Source organism: Xenopus laevis, chromosome 9_10L (assembly GCF_017654675.1).
Source record: "Xenopus laevis strain J_2021 chromosome 9_10L, Xenopus_laevis_v10.1, whole genome shotgun sequence".
NCBI lineage: Eukaryota > Metazoa > Chordata > Amphibia > Anura > Pipidae > Xenopus > Xenopus laevis.
Genome location: NC_054387.1, coordinates 107,853,484 through 107,875,838, shown reverse-complemented (window position 1 = coordinate 107,875,838; position 22,355 = coordinate 107,853,484). Strand labels below are relative to the sequence as shown.

General features: G+C 38.1%; 2 protein-coding genes across 9 annotated transcripts in view; one reads left to right on the top strand and one right to left on the bottom strand.

Moving 5' to 3' along the window:
- Positions 1-22,355, top strand: part of LOC108701567 (uncharacterized protein C7orf50 homolog) — a 197,181-nt gene that overhangs the window by 96,333 nt on the left and 78,493 nt on the right. The window lies entirely within an intron of this gene.
- gpr146.L (G protein-coupled receptor 146 L homeolog) overlaps positions 9,634-22,355 on the bottom strand; it is a 51,152-nt gene continuing 38,430 nt past the window's right edge. For 2 of the 6 annotated variants that reach the window (XM_018234192.2, XM_041575549.1), the window contains exons 2-3: positions 20,424-20,542; positions 10,466-12,086 (exon numbers count right to left, since the gene is read on the bottom strand). In XM_018234192.2, the coding sequence (XP_018089681.1) occupies positions 11,043-12,044 (1,002 nt within the window). In that variant the 5' untranslated portion in view covers positions 12,045-12,086; positions 20,424-20,542 and the 3' untranslated portion in view covers positions 10,466-11,042. 6 annotated transcript variants of the gene reach the window in all.

Below are 22,355 nucleotides of genomic sequence, written 5' to 3'. Positions count from 1 at the left end.
CTTTAGACAAATTAGGCATTTTATCTGCCAGTGTATGGGGCCCTCCGACGGGCCCACCCAACCCATAACTGGCAGGTTTGATTTTTCCAATGGGTCGAGGACAGCATTGGCTTTTTGAGGCGGTCCTCACTCTGAAATACAAAATCTTCTACTGCTAAATCTGGTTCCGTTCACTTAATTAAAATTAACATAAGTGAATGCCTCTTATTAAAGCACCATAAAATATTATACAAAAAGCTTTGCTATATGGTGCCTATTGCATCTCTAGTGGACAATTTCAACATTCGCATTAAGACAGCTCAACCGAAAAAGGTGGTGACCCGGGTGTATAAACCCTGGGTCCCGCTCCTGGGTTCACAAATGCCTGAAACAGTATCAAGGGTAATTTGTAAGTAGGAACTCACCAGATCAAACGGGTGGTCCGGATGCATCGCCCCAAGCCCTTAGCTGTAGGTGAGTCACAATCAGTAGAAAAAGTTTGACGAGCACTCCATTCACCTGTTGAATTAAAATAAGTAAATGTTTATTTTTAACATATTAGAAGCATCCATTCCCTTAACATTTACTTCTTTTAATTCAACGGGTGAATGGAGTGCTCGTCAAACTTTTTCTACTGATTGGTCCTCACTCTGATGGCTCGTATGCCCATAACTGTATTCCGATAGTTTGGCCCTAGGGCAAATGATCAAATTAACTTGGTGTAGCCTGATATCATTCAACCAAGGTGGGTCATATCGGGGAACGTTAAGCCTGTTTACCGACCTCATCATAGTGTATGTATCCTTCTCAGGATTCCTGCTGTTTTGCTTAGAAGTGAGGAGAGGGTCTTAGTAAAAATATCATTTACTAAAGCAAATGTTTAAAATTTACCAATTGAACAAAGACTGTGGGCACAGATACTTCCACTCATCAACCCATGACAACTCACAACCTATCTCCAGAAACAATTCTGTATGTGCAGACAAGGAACTGTACAACTTCTTTTCCCTGGAAGCTAATGAGGCAAGAGCTCTCTCTTCACCTTTCATTTCTTCTTCTTAGGGGCAATCAATCCAAATAGATGGGTAAAGAAACCAATCAGCGCAGGTGTACTGCTGCAAGGTGCTTTTATTGAATACACGACATGTTTCGAGCTTAAAAGCTCTTTATCAAGTGTGAAAAAATGCTCTGTGGTACACCATTAAATACAAATATAAAACTCCACCCCACACATCACATTGGACAAACCAGCTACTGCTGGGAGGGTTTTACAGCCTAGCCAGTCGACAAAACTCCAGTCCATGTTTTCGTTAACACATCAAAGTCCATATCAAAGTATAATTGAATCCATCCACATTATACACCAGGGTGAACTGTGCACAGGTATTTTCCCTTTAAAATCAAGTAACAAAAATTAAAAACAGTTAAAAATATTGAACACATGAACCTCAGCACTACCATAAAATGGTCTGCTCAAGAGTTAATTGCCCGAAACTATGTAACTAATTTCTTTCCCTAAAGAGAGCCATTTCCGTCTAGTATCAATTGCTACATATGTTTCAAACCTACTGCTACAGTAATTTATAACAAAGTGTCTTGCTGCCAAAGCATCTTACCTAACTGTAGATTTCAGTTCATATTCAGGTAGCACTATCTGTCAAAAAAAGGAAGATTTATTAAATTCACCCTACTATAGGAAACAGGCTATACTCCATTTGTCATTCAGACCTAACGGATCCAGCGCACACAGTTTCTTTATCCATATTGCTTCCCTTTGTAAAAGTAATTTCTTGATGTCTCCCCCCCTCCGTGGTCTCTGAATCACATCTAACAATAACCATTTCAATTGTGACATACTATGTCTATTTTGGTTAAAGTTGGGCTCTGTGTAAGTAAAACCTCCCTAGATACTTTGCTCACTTCATTAGCTGTATCTACCAGGGATTTTTCTTTATATCCTTTAGCTTTAAATCTATCCACTAGGGTCCCTGCTGCCTCCCAATAACTTTCCTCACTTGATGCAATCACATGATGAAAAATTAGCACTGAACTCCCTAAAAAATAATGATAAAATCGTAATTAAAAAAGTGGATAAGGGAGGTGCAATTGTCATCATGGACAAGGATGGTTATAAGAGAGAAGTAATAAGACAACTTACCACACCTGGACATTATCAAAAAATTGACAAGGACCCTGTGTATGATATTCAGAGAGAAATCTCTAACCTAGTGACAGAAGCGTTCAATAATGATACAATCAAGAAAAGCACGATGGAATACTTAATGATTGAACATCCCCGTACTCCAGTGCTGTACGTTTTACCAAAAATTCATAAGTCAATGATTGACCCCCCAGGGCGTCCTATTGTTTCAGGTGTGGGATCGGTCTTAGAACCACTCTCAAAGTTTGTGGACTCATACTTACAACCACTAGTGCATAATATCAATACTTGTTTGAAAGATACCAACGACTTACTGAAACGATTAAATCAAATATCTGTATTAGATAAGGAAGTAAGTTTGTGTAGTATTGATATCGTAAGCCTATATACCTCTATACCCCAAGACGATGGTCTAAAGTGTATAGAGGAAATACTGCTTGAAACAAACTTGCCAAATGATTTAATATTTTTTCTGTTAGACTGCCTCAATCTAGTCCTCAAAAAAAACTATTTCAGATTTGAAGAAGAGTACTACTGGCAGCACCACGGTACGTCAATGGGTGCTGCGGTGGCACCTTCTTTCGCTAATTTATACGTCCACATGCTGGAAAAAGCTTTGTTTTTTTAAACATAAATACAGTGCTAATATCGAACTGTATTTAAGGTATGTGGACGATATATTAGTGATATGGAAAGGAGATGTTTCCCTCTTCCACGAAATGATAGCCGAGGCTAATATTGGACACCCAACCATTAAGTTTACGACAGAGACCTCAAATACCAGTATAAATTTTCTTGACCTAAAAATAGGGATAGGGGATGGTGCAATGACTACAGATCTGTATAGGAAACCTACGGATAAAAATAACCTATTAAAAGCAACCAGTTTTCATTACCCAAGATGTATCACTGGGATTCCGAAAGGTCAATTTCAAAGGGCTAGAAGGATTGCATCAAGTGAGGAAAGTTATTGGGAGGCAGCAGGGACCCTAGTGGATAGATTTAAAGCTAAAGGATATAAAGAAAAATCCCTGGTAGCTAATGAAGTGAGCAAAGTATCTAGGGAGGTTTTACTTACACAGAGCCCACAGGAAAAAGGGATAAGTATCCAGCCAAGGATCCCCTTCGTCAGTAAGTATGCCAAACAAAGTAGGGCAATTGAACGTATTATCAACAGGTTTTGGCCAATACTTCTGAATGACAAAAATTTGGGTAAAAAATGTTCAGAACCACCATTGTTTAGTTACAAAAGAGGGTCTACTTTAAAAGATATATTATGCCCCGCAGAATCAAAGGAGGTAAAAAGGATGGATAGGATTTTTAAGAGCTCTCCAAATATAGGGACTTTCCCATGTTTAAATTGCATCTGTTGCCATTCGATTATTAAAGGGGGAGTAGTACAACATCCAACTAAAGGCTTCAATATCAAGTTACAACATTTCGCCACGTGTAACACAGAATGTGTAGTGTACATGCTGAAATGCCCATGTGGTAAAGTCTATGTTGGGAAGACATACAGAGCAATTAAAGAAAGAATAAAGAACATAGAGGGAATATTAAAAACTTTAAGGCAAATACATACACAGACACCCCAGTGTCTCGACACTTTAACCAAAATAGACATAGTATGTCACAATTGAAATGGTTGGTGTTAGATGTGATTCAGAGACCACGGAGGGGGGGAGACATCAAGAAATTACTTTTACAAAGGGAAGCAATATGGATAAAGAAACTGTGTGCGCTGGATCCGTTAGGTCTGAATGACAAATGGAGTATAGCCTGTTTCCTATAGTAGGGTGAATTTAATAAATCTTCCTTTTTTTGACAGATAGTGCTACCTGAATATGAACTGAAATCTACAGTTAGGTAAGATGCTTTGGCAGCAAGACACTTTGTTATAAATTACTGTAGCAGTAGGTTTGAAACATATGTAGCAATTGATACTAGACGGAAATGTCTCTCTTTAGGGAAAGAAATTAGTTACATAGTTTCGGGCAACTAACTCTTGAGCAGACCATTTTATGGTAGTGCTGAGGTTCATGTGTTCAATATTTTTAACTGTTTTTAATTTTTGTTACTTGATTTTAAAGGGAAAATACCCGTGCACAGTTCACCCTGGTGTATAATGTGGATGGATTCAATAATACTTTGATATGGACTTTGATGTGTTAACGAAAACATGGACTGGAGTTTTGTCAACTGGCTAGGCTGTAAAACCCTCCCAGCAGTAGCTGGTTTGTCCAATGTGATGTGTGGGGTGGAGTTTTATATTTGTATTTAATGGTGTACCACAGAGCATTTTTTCACACTTGATAAAGAGCTTTTAAGCTCGAAACATGTCGTGTATTCAATAAAAGCACCTTGCAGCAGTACACCTGCGCTGATTGGTTTCTTTACCCATCTATTTGGATTGATTGATTACGTTGTTTTGGATGGAAACAAGGGTTCGGAGACCAGAAATATACAACAAGGGTAAATATACCAGTTTATGTGACTTCTTCTTAGGGGCATTTCTAGGATTTCTCCTGCCTCTACTAGCTAAATTTCAAGCTTGATAACTACTAGATATCAAAAATAGGGGCAAATTCACTAACAGGCGAAAATTTGCCAGCGATGGCTTCGCGCACATCGCAACAACGCTAATTCACGAAGATCTGAAGTTGCGCACAGGATACCGAACGCTGGCGAAATTACGCCAGCGAAATTACGCTCGGCAGTTCGAAGTTACGCTATCGTTGGCTAATTAGCACACGGCATGCAGTTAAAGTACAATGGCTATATATGCTGCAGCAAATACATTACACTACACAAGGCCAGGGAACCTTAATAAAATGATATAAAAGTTGTTATAATGCCCTACACATGTGCCCACAGTATAGTTTAGGTGCCATATGTTAGCAAATGTAGGGGGGAAGGAGGATACCCGAAAAAAAATTATGATCTTTTTCAGTCTATCACCCTTTAAATAGGAAAAAACGCCAGCGTTTTTTGTGACTTAAAAATTTTTTTAAACTTTCTTTTGAGGAACTCCTATCTACTCTATTGCACTTCGCCTGGTCTGAGGTGGCGAAGGCAAGTCTGGCGATAGAGGTAACGGTCAGTAAAACCAAAAATGTAGTGAATTTGCGTAGTAACGCTCTTTCGCCAGACCGTAAATTCGCTTGGCGTTAGAGTGCGAAGTTGCGCCAGAATCTGTCTCCTTGACAAAATTACGCCAGCGAATTTGCTCCAGCTACTCACTTCGCTCTTTAGTGAATCTGCTCCATAGTGTTTTCTCTGATCCACACCATGTTAAGCACCGACAGGCAAGATATCGCCTGACCATGCTCAAATAAGGCAGATTTCACCCCAAATATGGGGTGCCATTATCCAGCACATAAAATACGTAATGCCAATCTGATTACTTTTCAGAAAGAGTGGTAACCCTAATGCAAGTGGTTATTTAAATCTACAATGCTAGTTATCCCACCATTTATTTGTTTTTTAACCATGATATGATACAATTACTGTTTGTTTATGCCAGTGTCAGTGTGACTGGAAAATTAGCTTATTTAATTTCCTTTGATGAAGCACATTAAAAATGTAAACATATGTATCAGGTACCATTAATTTTTAATTACTACCATAATGAGTAACCATTTCTCTCAATCTTTAAATGTATAGTATTATTTTTATGGGTCTCAAGTGATATTGAGTTTTTACAGTACAATCAGCAGTCGTGTTTTCAGTTGGCTCTATTGTTTTGATATTGTTTAAACCTAAATAGAAAATTAACTGTAAAAAATGTTATTGCCATAAGAAGGCCCTTTTTCGCTACTTTTCCTGGCATTTTATAGGTACAGTGTGCTGGCGTTTCGGGTACCAGTATGTATGCACTCTGCACTGGGCTTGGAAGAGATATAGTGAATAAAGTACCCCCTCTTGTAAAATATATAGTGAATAAAGTACCCCCTCTTGTAAAATATAAGGATATTATTAGTTACCGAGGAGTTTCATGACCATATAAAAACACGAGGCCGAAGGCCGAGTGTTTTTATACAGGTCATGGAACTCCGAGGTAACTTCTAATATCCTCATATTTTACAACTGGGGGTACTTTATTTATTATAATACACAAATTTTAGTGAGTCGTGACAGAAATGACATCACTACTCACCGTTTATAACTGATGACATCACTACTCACCATTTATAAGGATATAATTTACAGGATATTCATGGCTTTTGTGTATTATAAGGATATTATAAGTTACCGAGGAGTTTCATGACCATATAAAAACACGAGGCCGAAGGCCGAGTGTTTTTATAGAGGTCATGGAACTCTGAGGTAACTTCTAATATCCTCATATTTTGCAACTGGGGGTACTTTATTTATTATAATACACAAATTTCAATGAGTCATGTGACAGAAATGACATCAGAACTCACCATTTATAACTGATGACATCAGAACTCACCGTTTATAGGGATATAATTTACAAGATATTCGTGGCTTTTGTGTATTATAAGCTTATCCAGAAGAATCCAAGAGGTAAATGGAGGTTTTCCAGATATGAAAAAAATATGCAGAAGGATTCTCCAACTAGAAGCCACTGTGCATATCTGGTGTTCACTATCACACTATCACTTTAATTTGGCTCTGGTTACAAAAAACAAAAAATATTGCTGCGTGAAGAATTGGCATACAAAAAATATAAATACACAAAAAGAAGGGTTTATTACTCAACGTTTTGGTCTCACACAGAACTTCATCTGAAGTGAAAAACAAACAGAGCACTCCCTCCCCTCAAATTTAAACCCTTATATTTAAATCCTCTAGTGGAGTTTTGCCCCCTAAACATGTTGCTAGGCAGCCCAAGGCTCCCATACATCCCTAAACAATACACCTACATATAAAGTGACTATAGCATCTGAAATTACCTAAAAAAAACAGCTCAGAACATAAAGTCAATATAGCAGCAACATAAAAACAGGGAGAAAGAAGAAAAGTAGACTTAATAAGGCAAAGGGAACAGTTTACTGACCATACTCGTATCGATAGCGCCCCCTCCGATAGAAAACTTTAACCATCCTAGGCACCAACAGGCCCCAACACCGTAAGGTTAATCTTGTATTGGTGGGTAAACACGCTCACCCAGCATCTGGGGGCAACCTCATCACTCCATTTGTGGGCGGCTTTGGGTTGAGCTCTTCTGCCTGCTCTCCCTGCCCGCGACCTTACACTGCCAACTTCCTGCTTCCAGCTTCTGTTTTTATAGGCAAGTGCTCGCCCCGCCCCTTTCCTGACATCATTGGTGTGTGAGGAGAGGGGCAGGTACGGACAGGCTCAGGTCACCTGCACATCACTACTGCAGACTGATGCAATAAGGATAGTGTTAAAGGGGTAGTTCTTCTTTAAAGGCAAAATAATAAAATCCAATTTTTAGTTGGAAATGAAAAAGAAACCTATCGCCAATATACTTTAATTAAAAAATGCGTACCGTTTTTATAAGAAACCTGACTGAATGTAGTGAAATTCTCCCTTCGCTTTACTTACTTTGACTGCTGCGGATAGGAAACTCCAGACGGTCCCTTAATGCTCTGCAGGGAAATAATCATACTTTCAAACAGCAGGAAGAGCCCCTTCCCTCCTTACTTCCCAGAACTCGAGCAGCTTTGTTTGTTTCCTTGTAAAGCAGCCGGCAACCGTTTAGAGATTAGAATCCACAGACCCAGTGCAGTCTGTATATTCTGATTAATAATCGGTCTTGCTGTATAGGCGTCTACGTCAGAAATTATTTGACTGTGCTGTTTTGATAATTTTATGACAATCCCTAAGATTAACCTCCCAACTGAAGCCCAGGCCACACTGAGCATGTGCATAGTCTTGGTCTTGCAAAGATGTTTAACAAAGTTTGAAGATTATGACTCCCTGCAGCCAACTTTGAAAGCATAAATCATGTGTTTAATTAGGTTTTGGTGCAGTAAGTTAATGTTTATGTTTAGTATACAAAATACAGCATTTCTAGCCTTATTCTATTTTAGACCTTAGTTCCTTTTTGTAAGTTATTGAATGGCTAGTTCTAATCAACTTTTCTGTTGGCGTAATATGGACAGTAGCAATCAGATTGCTGATATTGATAAGGTCACCGCTTACCTCTGAAATTCAAGCCTAACTCCACCGTATCACACTCTATACTTCATTCAGTATTTCTATCATTTCCATATAATCTTTCACTGTAAAAAATAATGTATCATTATAGATGGTTTCTATGAATATTTAGTACATCAGTAGAATTATTTCCTTTTTTTTTTTTTAAAAAAATAAAAAAATTTAAAAAAAGTTAATTAAAAGCCAAAATAATTTTAATGGTAGTTGGCCAAATGCCTACATCTGATTATATTCTTAAAAAAAAAAAAAAAAGAATCCTCTTTTTAAAAACTTGTGTAATTAAAAACATGCTGTTGCTACACAGTATTTGCTTCTGTTTAATGGAGTATTTGTGATTAGGAAGAAATGAGGAAGACCACTGTAGCACAAAGTAAGTGTATCTTTTTCAAGCAAAAGACAGAGAGCACGGTTTCCTTCATTAAATGTGAAGTCAAAGGAATACGTCATTCTTTTTTCATTTTTTAAATTAATCACACATTTTATTATTTTTTAAAATGACACTGTCGCTTTTCTATTTTTTATAAAATCCACAACAAAAAAGCATTACTTTCCATTTTTAAAAGATGTATGCTATTTCCTAACTAAACATTCATTTAAAGTGTTTTATTTAAGGGGTCACACAATAGCAGGTTTTAGGTAAGATGTATACCCGACCATGGTAACTTTGTGTGGTTCTGTGTCTGTGGCCCATCATCTTGCTGGAGACATGAAGTTTCGGTATTTTGAAAACCCTATAGGCTGGTTTTGCTTCCATTAAGGATTAATTATATCTTAGTTGGGATCAAGTACAAGCCACTGTTTTATTATTACAGAGAAAAGGGAAATAATTTTTAAAAATTTAGATAAATTGGAGTCTATGGGAGACGGCCTTTTCGTATTTCGGAGCTTTCTGGATAACGGATTTCCCGATAGATCCCATCCCTGTATAGCCAACAAATAGGGTATCCTTTTCCTAAGAACATCAATTCTTTTGGGGAGATTCAAGTTCAGCTCAAGATTACTTTTCAAAGGCAAGCAGGCCACGGTATTCCAGAATATTTGCGATTTTCATTTGTGGGTGGAGTCTTGACAGATCAGGGGATGGTAAGGTGGATCAGGATAAAGATTTTGCAGAATGGAATGAAAGAATTAAGGAATTTTATCAGAATTGATGAACATTTGAGTAGTTTTTTTCATTTTTTTTTTATTTGGTAGAGCCAGTGTACCAGTGGAAAGTAATTCTAATTCTATCACTGTTTTTGAAACAGTTCTACTACTTATGTAAGGACTTAAAACACCATCACTGGTATTGATGTTCAAGGGGCTTTTTATCTATATGTGTGTTTACTGCCTCTTTCTTTTTCTTTTTGTATGAAAAATCCAAACTCTTAAAGTGTATTATATTTCTAGAAACTTTGATCCTTCTCCCCACATAACATATAGCTAAATAGATGAACACTGTCGCAAAGTCTTAGCTGTAGGTTTTAAGTTATACCAGGGTGTGGAAAAACACTTTCTGGAAGCAGAAACTTCAGTGTTGATCTGTAAATTTTCCCAGTAGCTCAACCTTTTTAGGGCCTTGAAACATGTCTATGTAAATGTATTAATGACATATTTTACACTTGAGTAACATTTATTAGTATTCACATAACAGATATTTGTCTTTAGCTGTTGTTGTACTCTAAGATCCAGTGGTTCTCCTATTGAAGGGAATTAGTGGTAGGCAATACCATCAGCATGAATAATTTAGAACTGAAATGGGCAAATATGTTTTATTTGTCCTAAGTACAGTTTTATTTCCACAGCTTTTACAATGTTAAAAGTATGAAGTATGAGCTTATGATCACTGAAGTAGATATTGCCATGGGCCGGGATATTTTCAGGGTGGAGGTTGAAACTGGCCCATATTGACGTTGTACCTCCGTTTATTTTCTGGTACATGCTTCACTATTATATAGTAATTTACTGTGCCAATCAATCAAATTCTTTATTTAAATGGTTTAGGGCAGCAATGGATGTTGCTTATTTGCTTACTCAAAAATGAATACCTGTAATATATATGCATAGTATTTGTATAAATTCATATTTGGGATGAACCATATCCTCCCTTCCATAAACTTCAGAACCCTGTTTGTACAGTAGTCATTTTAGCAACGGATGTCGTTTCTGCATATCTTACAATTATCAGGAGACAAATTCAATTCACACATTTTTAATATTCCATACCAAAAAAATAGAAACTCTTCTACTATCAAAGTGCTTTGAACTTAATTCTATGTAATGGCAACAATTATCATCATAACTTCTCCTCTCATTACTTTATATTTTCTCTGATAGAATAACAAGGTTGGGTGTCTCTTGCAGCATCTAAATAAATCGGTCTTCAAACATGGCACCGGCTTAGGCCTAAGGACACATGGAATGTTCTCTGGCTGTTCAAGCACCATCTCCGCCTTACTGAATTGCAATAGTTGGTTACCAAAAATCAGTACGTTACTTATATCCCTTTAGGAAGTTAAAGTGATACTGACTTTTGGTCTCTTTCCTCCCAAAATCCACGATTCAGGTCAGCAGCATGTCAGTGGGTACCAGTACTTCAAAGATGATATATTGAAGACAGTGAATAATAAAGTGACATGCAATAAGTTTGCAGTGTGGGCTATCCGAAGCTCAAGAATTAAACTGACACAACCACCCAACATAAAAAAAAAACTGGGTTAGATTAATGACAAACCACTTCAATGTTGCACAATTTCCAGTTTGTAACTTTTTTTTACGTCATTACTTGCTGAACTACTGTGTGTTCATGGGTGCATCCTTGGCTCCCACAGTGCAGTCTTTTAAGCAACCTCTGTAATTTACCACTGAAATTTTTGTTAATGTGCCTGTGTATTAGAGGTAACACAAAACTGCTGGAAAAGGCCAAGAAATTAGAAAGGCCTTCTGTAAATTGAAATATTCTTATGTAAAACGTATTCGACGACTTTACACGTGCATCCATGAAAGTGTTCACCAAAAGTGTCACGTAGTAGGGCGTCCATAATATGAACTGCGTGCAAACAGTGGCAATTAAAAGCCGGTGAACTGAAGGGTCCAGTCTGCCGCTCTCTTGATCAAGTGGCGTGGCCTCTTTCCTTATTTGCAGAATGAGCACCAGTGCATAAATGACTGCAATGATGGGCACCACATAGCCAATAAGAACCATGATTGCATCTGCGGCTTCTCGGTTTTGCATCTTGGAGCACTCTATGATTTTGGTAGAGACGTGATTACAGATGTAGAAGAGAAGGGACGAGAAGCTGGTGAGAACGGCTCCTCCCCAAATAAATCCACATACGTGCTTTGTGTTGTACACACTGGACATGTAAGTCCTCGGCAGAGCGCATTCAATGTAGTAGTCTAGGCTGAGCAAAGTGGTTGAATACATGATTACCAAAGAGGAGACATTGAAGAGGATCAACAAGGTAATGTAAACTTCATTTCCAAAACTCCACAGGGACCACTTAGTGTAGGCTGGTCCAAAAAGGTACACCGGTGCAACTGCGTTAATGATGAGCCCAGCAATGGCCATGTTCACAAAGTACACATCTGGCATAGTCATAGTCGCCTTGTTGTATAGATTGACCAGCACCAGCTGCACGTTATAGCAAAGGCCAACCGGGAAGCAGATGATGAGGTAGAGTACGGAGAAAATAAAGAGAATAAGGTGGAACTCATTGCACAAGTACTGCTCTTCGCCGCTATTGGTGTAATTAAGGTCTTCGCAACTCCACATAGTGATACCAGTCTTCTGCTTCTTTGCTGGTCACCAGCTGAGCTGTGTAGAGATAAAAAAAAAATTAAAGGGTTAATAGGGACTAAACCGTGCCACTACCCAGCTCATGTGACCCCTTGTTTTTGTTGCGCCTGTGCTTTTACATAGATAGCAAATTTAATTGTGTAAAGTAGTCATTGAGCACTGATGAGTCATCGCTAATGGAAGGAGATGGTAATTACAAAGAAACAGCTTAAGTCTCTTGCCATCGTATATTCCTGCAAGCCTATTTGAAACAATGTTCTTTGAAATAAGTACACAAATGAACATGGAGCAGCCTCAGGCTAGGACATAAGATATTCTATCATTTTCCTTCACGGTTCGTTTTTCTCGCCGTTCTGCAGATGACACCAATGAATCCAAAGAGGGTGATTCGTTTTTATTTAGGGAATTAGACACAAACATTGAGGGATAGAGGGATGCCAAACACTGATCCATTCTGATTGGTCTTCAGGCTTGGTCTTTATAAATTATTTAATTTAGCAATGAAAAACACTGTGTAACTGCTTGTTACTGTAGCCACATGCTTTTATGTGTGTTTGTGAATCCGTATGTAGACTGCAGCCTCGCTGTTTGTTCAGGATCGGCGCTGTAAGCATTCCCATATATGTTTGTGTTGTTTCATTTTAATTTCTCACCAGTTTATTTCACATTACAGCCTGGTAGCAGCAACCACATTCATAATGGAGTTTAAAGACACTCAGATGGGCTTTAACCCCTTACATTATTAGGGTGTAGCTGGGTTAGGGACGGCTGCTTTGGGTTCTCTCACAATAGACCCTGATCTTTTGAACTTTGAAGGACATGAATTTTTCAATAAATGCTCCTAAGCAATGTTTATAATGGCCGTAGGTGTTAACCTGAAGCAGTAGCTCTGGAGGGTCAGAAATAAGCACAACAAGGGTAAGATTTGTAGAAAATGTTATTGATCTCCTAAATACTTGTGGAAGCCCAGTTTGTAAGCCATTTAGGGTGAGATTTGGTCCTAAAGATCCCAAGATGATATTGATGATGTTGCTGAGTGGCTGATACAGCAGTATCTTCATTTAACAGTAACCTTGTTATGAGTTAGGGGGGGGCTGAACAAATGTTGGACCTCAAAGAGAAGTCTGAACTATAAAAGGCTACGACCGCTGTAATCACCACTAGTGCCATACACATACACACTCTAAAATTCCTTACAAACTGTTTTCAAAGCAGCCAGATATACACAAGTTGGATGTCTTTAAAGGAGGTGTTCGGCTACATGACATCGACAGGTGTATTTTCACATTTCCAGGGTCAGGATATAATAAATCTCGAAAAATGTTAGTTTTTTTTTTTTAACCTGAAAAATAGATTTTTGACGCAAAAATAACCTCGGCTCCTAAAGCTGGCCATAGACGCAAAGATCTGATCGTACGAATCATCGTACGTCTATACATACATTCTACCTAACTCTGTACCCTTATGCCGACCAGGGAAAAGTGAATGTGACGAGCTGAATGGAAACGAATGGGTCATATTTTACATAGTGAGGATGGTAACACTGACATCCATTAACCAATTGATTACGTCTGACTTTTCCATAATCGTAACTACCTGTGATTATAATACAGCAGTACAATCAATTATAGGAGACTTGTGATGCAAGGGAACAATTATCTATTCTCCAGCTGTTGCTGTTCTATTACCCACAGCCAGATATCTGCTGCCCAGCACCAGCCAGGGGCTGATTTGCACCTCAGTACCTCCGATATGAAGTATCCCATATCCTCCCAGGCTGCCACATGTCTTGAGACAAAATGATTTGATATTATTTAAACAAGCGGAGTGACAAGCTCCTACTTTAGGCTGTGCATTCCTCGTGCTAGAAGGGATTTGTACTGCGCTGGCTGTTTCACAGAGGAAGGAACTGACAGGTTTCCTGAGTATTGTTCTGAGCTATTTCCGAGCAGGCTCTGCATGGTATGCGATAAGACCTCACTCATCTACTGCACTTGTTTTTTCACCTTGGAAGCTGCTCACTAAGTTTCAGATTCACTTGGCAGGCAGTAGTGTTTGCCTCTCCCTACCGGCATCAGAGTAGTTATGATGGAGAGAGCCAGAGAGCAGAATAAACAAGAGGGAGGCAGACATTTGGGTGCCTGCTAAGAAATGTTCTCTAGCCCTTCTCCTTCTGGATGGGCTTGCTGAAAATGTTCCTGAGGCAGGCAATCCTTGTGCAAGTATTGATTTAATAATGTTTTTACTGTAAGCTGGAAATTAGCCTCCAGATTAATTTCTTCTCCTTGGTTAGGAAAAAATCATACAGGTATGGGACCTGTTGTCCAGAATGGCCGGGACCTGGGATTTTTCGGATAAGGAAACTTTTTATACATTTAGTCTACTAAAAAAAAATCATATAAGCATTAATTAACCCCCACCTGATTGTTTTGCCTCCAAAAAGGTACTGTTTCATTATTACAGAGAAAAAGGAATTCATTTTTAAAAAAATATTTAATTAAAATGGACTTTATGGGAGATGGTCTTCTCATAGTTTATAACTTTCTGGATGAAAGGTTCGTGGGTAACGGGTTCCATACCTGTATTTTATTATCATCTTTCTGTTAATTTACTTGGCAATCTATAAAGGTATTAGGGGGCATATGGCCAGGGTCCGACCAGACCTGCTATTACAGCTGCTTCCTAAACTTCCTTGCCGACGCGCAGGGTCGGACTGGGCCCATTAAAAAATAAACAAATTGTGGGCCAGCGGGGCGGCATGCATGCATACGTGCCGGCATCCGTGCATACCCACCGGCGTCCACGCATGCACGCATGTACTGGAGGTATGGAACCCCCAAAGGTCCAGTCCGACACTGCATATGGCACATCTTATTCCCAGTTCATAGCCTAGACTTATTGGGGATTAACAGTATTAAATGTTGCTTTACAGAATTATGGTACAGGTATGCAATAGATATTATCTGGAATCCATTTCATTCAATTAATTGATTTTCTCTGTAATAATAAAACAGTGCCTTGTACTTGATCCAAACTAAGATATAATTAATCCTTATAGGAAGCAAAACCAGCCTATTGGGTTTATTTAATGTTTATAAGATTTTCTAGTAGACTTAAGTTATGAAGATCAAAACTACGGAAAGAAAACCCCAGGTCCCAAGCATTTTGTATAACAGGTCCCATACCTGTACCTCCAGCTTTGGCTGGTATAAGTGTGAAGAATAAATGTTATCATTGCCTCCAACATAAGCATCACAAGCCTTTTTGGTTACATAGTTAAATTGGGTTGAAAAAAGGCCAAAGTCCATCAAGTTCAACCCGTTCAAATGAAACCCAGCATCCATACATACACACACTCACACAGACTCCTCCATACCCTCACATAAACTGTATATACCAATATCTATACTAATTGTAGATATAAGTACAGTAATGGAACCTGTTATCCAGAATGCTTGGGACCTTGGGTTTTCTGAATAGCGGATCTTTCTGTAATTTGGATCTTCATACCTTATGTCTACTGGAAAATTATGTAAATGTTAAATAAACCCAATAAGCTGGTTTTGATTTTGATAAGGATTCATTATATATTTGTTTGGATCAAGTACACAGTACTGTTTTATTATTACAGAGAAAAAGGAAATCATTTTAAAAATTTGGATTATTTGGATAAAATAGTTTATGGGAAACAGCTTTTGTGTAATTGAGAGCTTTCTGGATAACGGGTTTCCGGGTAATGGATCCCATACCTGTATCACAATAGCCCATGATATTATGCTTTTCCAAGAAATCATCCAAGCCACTTTTAAAGTCATTAACAGACTCAACAGCCATCGCAACATCACCGGCAGCGTATTCCACAACCTCACTGTCCTTTCTGTGAAGAACCACGAACGTTGCTTGGTTAGTGCATTAAAGGGATTCTGTCATGATTTTTATGATCTAGTTTTTATTTCTAAATTACACTGTTTACACTGCAAATAATTCACTCTACTATATAAAACTTCATTCCAGAACCAGCAAGTGTATTATTTTAGCTGTAATTATTTTAGGTGCATCTCAGGTCATTTTGCCTGGTCATGTGCTTTCAGAAAGAGCCAGCACTTTAGGGTGGAACTGCTTTCTGGCAGGCTGTTGTTTCTCCTACTTAATGTAATTGAATGTGTCACAATGGGACCTGGATTTTACTATTGAGTGCTGTTCTTAGATCTACCAGGCAGCTGTTATCTTGTGTTAGGGAGCTGCTATCGGGTTACCTTCCCATTGTTCTGTTGTTGGCAATCATGCAGAGCAAAGTTGCGCAGAGCCGCCATGCTCCAGTGCATACATTGATGCAAATCATTCATCTAGTTATGGCTGAAGGTGAAGTTTTATGTGCAATCCTAGCAGCTGATTGGAATCCATCACAGAGCATCTGGCTTTCATTTTACGAGAAACAAGGACAGACAGAATTGGTACTGGTTCATCTTTCTCACTGCTGCTCAGCTGCAAATCTCCTCCTCCACTGACAAACACAGATGTACTGGGATTCCGTTATGATATGAAAGCATTATATATTTATCTTACAGTATATATATATAGGATTAATGCACTAAATAAACATTTTGGAAAGAAATATTGGTGTGCGGGTCTGTATACTACTTCTGTATATATATATATATATATATATATATATATATATATATATATATATATATATATATATATATATATATATATATATATATATATATATATATATATATATATATATATATATACACACACACAGAATCAGTTATCCGGAAACCTGTTATATAGACTCCATTTTATCCAAATAATCCTTAATTTTAAAAACAATTTACTTTTTCTCTGTGATGGTAAAAACAGTACCTTGTACTTGATCCAAATTAAGATAATTAATCCTTATTGGAAGCAAATCCAGCCTATTGGGTTTATTTAATGTTTACATGATTTTCTAGTAGACTAAGGGCTCTTACACGCCCGTTTTTGCCTGCGTTCCCCTGCGTTGCGCTTTCTTCCGTTCAGCCGCAGGGGAGCACAGGAGTAGACGCAATCAATTATTTTGAAGTGGGCTGTACTCACACAGACGCATGTAAGTGGTGCATGTGTGAGCGCAGGCAAAAACACACACATGCTACAGGATTAGAGTATTAATGCAATCCTCTTTGAAGCTGGAGTTTGCAGAATGTTCTAGTAAGTTACCTGAAAAACACATTTCAGGCTTAGTGAACAAAAATCTCTCTCTGTTCTAATAAGGCCATTATTTGCTGTTTAAATAAACTGTAAGTGAGCCCTTTGAAAGGGGTGTTGACAGGGAAAATTGTGCCTAAGTGCAAGTGCCATATCGCTGAGCTGGTGCAGGTCAAGTACAGTTTATAAACACAGGACACAGCCTGTTCCCAGCAATGAAATTAACATAATAATGAAAATGATACAGGGCAGCAAGGGAAACATTACCCCACTACATCCATGCAGGGAAAATTCCTGTGTTCTCCTGGCAGAGAAAAGAGTTAAACATACATTTGATTGATGTGCCGGTTATATCAGTAAGGAAATGAGTTCCACTTCATCCCTGAAGCAAGGGACACTAAATCTAAAAATTGAGTTAAGTGCAGTCTTGGAACTGCTCACAACAGGCTATAGATCGAACCTGCCATAAAGAGTTAGCTTTGAAAGAAAGAAAACATGTATTCATTAAACCAATGCTGAACCTGCTGGAACAGTAGAGGGAGATCATATCATTATGTGTATAGCCAGCATTTACTCTGCCTCCTCCCATATATATGTCTGGCAGTCTTTTGTACTGATCTCTAGACCCATTTTAGAGAAAAATTAAGTTGCAGAAACCAAAACAATTAGTTTAGAAGCAGATTTTCACCATATTTTAATGACCCATCTGGGATGTACTTGCTGATATGCTCAGCACCCAGGGTTTTCCAGTATTTCTGTATATTGGATCACCATGTCTTCAGGCTACTAAATACTAAAATCCAATACAACATGGATTTATGCAGGTTTGGTTACCATCAAGTATAAGGTGTTTGCTTAAAGAGGGCTCTATGTAATTTGAAGGTTTCTAGATAAAAGAGCCCACACCTACTATAGTTTATTATTTTGAAATTAAATTTCACTTTGATTTCACTTTACTACAAGCATTGTGGAGACCTACCCTAAATAGTACAATGACCCATTTCTGGGTTCTGATGTAAAAATTCCTGCTGCAGAAAAATGTTTTTTTTTTTTTTTTTTTTTTAGGGTGGTGCATTGCAGGCAGGAGAGTGACCTATTCTCTACTCTAATGATATCCAAAAAGTTCTGAATTACAGGAAGGCCATCTCCCATAAACCCCATTTTAATCAAATAATTAAAAATGTTGAAAATAATTTCCTTTTTCTCTGTAATAGTAAAATGGGACCTTGTACTTGACCCCAGCTAAGCCCACTGAGCATGTGAGTGTTGCTGACACTTTCCAAGATGTTGACCCTCTGTGACAAGTTTGAAATCCTAAAGCATCGCTATTGAGAAGCTGAAACTTTAGGCTCGTGCAATAAGTTCAATATATAAAAAATGAAATTTTTTGCTATATTTATTTTTAGGGTTTAAAGGAGAACTTTAAAGGAGAACTAAACCCTAAAAATAAATATAGCAAAAAATGAAGTAGACTATTGTAGGTGAACTGTTGCCTCTTTCTGAGAATGGAAAAAAGGGGTGGTTCACCTTTAAGTTAACTTTTAGTAATGTCCGATTCTATGCAACTTTCTAAATGATCTTCATTATTTTATTTATTTTTTATAGATTTTTTTTAATTATTTGCCTTTTTTTTACTCTTTCCAGCTTTTAAACAGGGGTCTCCGACCCCATCTAAAAACAAATGCTCTGTAAAGCTACACACTTATTGTTACTGCTACTTTTTATTACTTATCTTTTCATTCTAGTCCTCTCCTATTCGTATTCCGGTCTCTTATTCAAATCAATGCATGGTTGCTAAGGTAATATAAACCGCAGCAACCAGATTGCTGAAATTGCAAACTGGAAAGTTGCTGAATAAAAAGCTAAATAACTAAAAAGAAAAAACACAAATAATAATAAATGAAAACCAATTACAAATTGTCTTAGAATATCACTCTCTATATCATCCTGAAAGTTAACTCAAAGACGAACAAACCCCTATAAAGGAGAAGCAAACCATAAATTAAAAAAACCCTACCCTACATAGACCCCCCTCCCTCCTCCCCCCCCCCAGCCTAAGTTTTAACCCGGGCAAATGCCCCTAACTTTTTATTTACCCCTCGATGCAGATTCAGGCATTGGAGTTCACAGGTGCCATCTTTAGCCACTTTGATAATTGTCGGAATAAGACTGGCGCTTCAGCAATTTTCGCGAGTTTCGGCGCATGCGCATTTGTCACTACATAGAAAATTGCTCCAACTGCGCATGCGCCGCTACGCCGGCCCCATTCCAAGATTACCGAAGCCGCTGAAGATGGCGCCTGTGAACTCCGATGCCTGAATCTGCATCGAGGGGTAAGTAAAAAGTTAGGGGCATTTGCCCAGGGTAACACTTAGGCTGGGGGAAAGTGGGAGGGGGGTCTATGTAGGGTGGGGGGGTAGGGTTTATGTTCATTTAAGGTTTGCTTCTCCTTTAAGACTTGTGTCCAAGATTCAAACTAATCTCTGGTATTTCAAATACAATTGGGCCCAACCAGCCGCCACAGGCCTAATAAAAAGTAACAGTCTATGGCATCATACAGAAGCCCCACTGGCATTTGCCAGGATATACAGATTGCCCTGGCCCTACATATATTGAAGTGTTAACTTTGGAGGCTATAAATGCATTAAGAAACAATGCCTTTATATCCATTATAAAAAAGAAGTGTTTGTTTGTATATGAGAACATTATGGATACCTTTACATTCCCAGGGTAAGCATCCTGACATTTTTTTAAAACAGTAGTTTTTCCTGAAAAAAGTAAAATTGGGTTTCTGCTGTATCATCTTGAAAAATGTTACAATAAAGGGGAAAAAGGGGACTTTCCTGTTGTTAAGTAGGTATCGCATTCTGCTTTCTGTATAAGACAGCCCCAGCCTGAATTATACTGCAAACTCTGTAGGACCCTAATGTATTGAAAGTGGCTCATAAAATACAGAGGGAAGTTAAATATTTATAAATGAGCTGGATTAAGTTGCAGAGTCGAGCTGCGGGCGCTGGTCTGTGCTGTGTTTATTTGCTGCGGAGCACAAAATCCACAAGGGCATTGTCTTTTTAAGTCAATATTGTTCTTGCGGTGCCTGCGTAACTAAAGCAGGACAGGAGATTTCCAAAACTGCTCATGCACTCACAATTATCTACCTACCGCTACTTCTTCCTCTGGACTGTTTAGCCAGACATTCCTCTCTGTATTGATCTGCAAACTCCAGTTTCTTTTTCATTTAGCTGCATTTTCTTCATGGGCTGTTGAATTCACTAGGTGAGCTAAGGGAAAGTAAAGAGTCTCAGGGTAGCATTTACAAGGCTCTAAATATCTTGCTTACATAATAAAGCAGCAGATGTCATGGGGATTCTGGGAAATGTAGCGGGTGCAAGTTGGACTATAAAAAATTATACATTTTTGTTAAAATGGTTGTGAACTGAAGCTCAGTGAAATAATGAAATTAGTTATCCGGCTGCCAATTTTTGAGGCCAGAAATAAGCCCCCACCCCGGCATCAACATTAATGAGGCTTAAAGGGAGACTGCTCACCTTTAAATGAACTTTTAGTATGATGCATAGTATGAGTGATATATCCTGAGACAATTTGCGTTAATTTTTTTTATTATTTGTGGTTTCTCGGTTATTTTTGCTTTTTATTCAGCGCTCTCCAGTTTGCAGTTTTCGGCATTCTGGTTACTAGGGTCCAAATTACCTTCGCAACCATGCATTGATTTGAATAAGAAACTGAAATATAAATAGGAGAGGCCCTGAACAGAAAGTAGATTAATAAAAAGCAATAACATTAAAAAAAATAGAAATAACAATAAATGTGTAGCCTTACAGAGCATTGGTTTTTAGATGGGGTCAGTGACCCCCGTTTGAAAGCTGGAATCCGAAAAAGAAGGCAAATAATTCAAAGACTAAAAAAATGAAGGCCAATTAAAAAGTTGTTTAGAACGAACCATTCTATAACATACCGAAGGTTAACTTTGGGTGAACTACCCCTTTGTTTTTATTATTTCCAATTATGTACAAATAATACTATATAATACACAAAAGCCATGAATATCTTGTAAATGATATCCTTATAAATGGTGAGTTCTGATGTCATCAGTTATAAATGGTGAGTTCTGATTTCATTTCTGTCACATGACTCACTGAAACTTGTGTATTATAATTGGGGATGCACCGAATCCAGGATTCAGTTTGGGATTCGGCCTTTTTCAGCAGGATTCGGTTGAATCCTTCTGCCCTACCGAACCGAATCCTAATTTGCATATGCAAATTAGGGATGAGGAGGGAAAATGTGTGATTTTTTATCACAAAACAAGGAAGTACAATTTTTCCCCCTTCCCACCCCTAATTTGCATATGCAAATTATTGTTCGGATTCGGTTCGGTATTCGGCTGAATCTTTCGCAAAGGTTCAGGGGTTCGGCCAAAATAAAGGATAACCTGTATAAAAACACTCCTCCTTCGGTAACTTATAATATCCTTATATTTTACAAGAGGGGGTACTTTATTCACTATATAAGTTATTTCATGTATCTAAAGAGCTATAGAGAATAAATTATGTATTATACACATGGGGCATGCACTATTGCAGTAAGCCGTGGCTTGATCATTGGCCTATTGAATTCCTTTACTCATTTGAATAGGGTCAATCTTATCTGACCGACTCTGGACTCCCGATGTTATCTTTGTGCGAGTGCCGCTTGCAATTAAAAATGTAATAGCTCAGAGGATCCCCTTGCATGACATATTCTGGTCTCCAGCTCCTCCAGCTGTCCCACTTAAAGTCTGAGCCCTGTTTCATTAAATGTGAATGTTTGCATGTGCAGTGAGAAGCAGGATACACAAGTACAGGGAATTTTCAATAGAATGTATAAAAACAAAATAAAAATGTGATGCTCCTATGATCAGAGGGAAGTTGCTCCCAGGGACATTGATTGCAGAAGTAGAGTAAAATTCGTAGAAAATAACACTCTACTAGGGCATCACAAACTCTAGTAGGTTCATCACAAGTGTTTGTTTTCCCATCAGGCTAAAATCTGCATTACAGTTTTGCCCTAATACCAAGAATTGCTGACATGTCC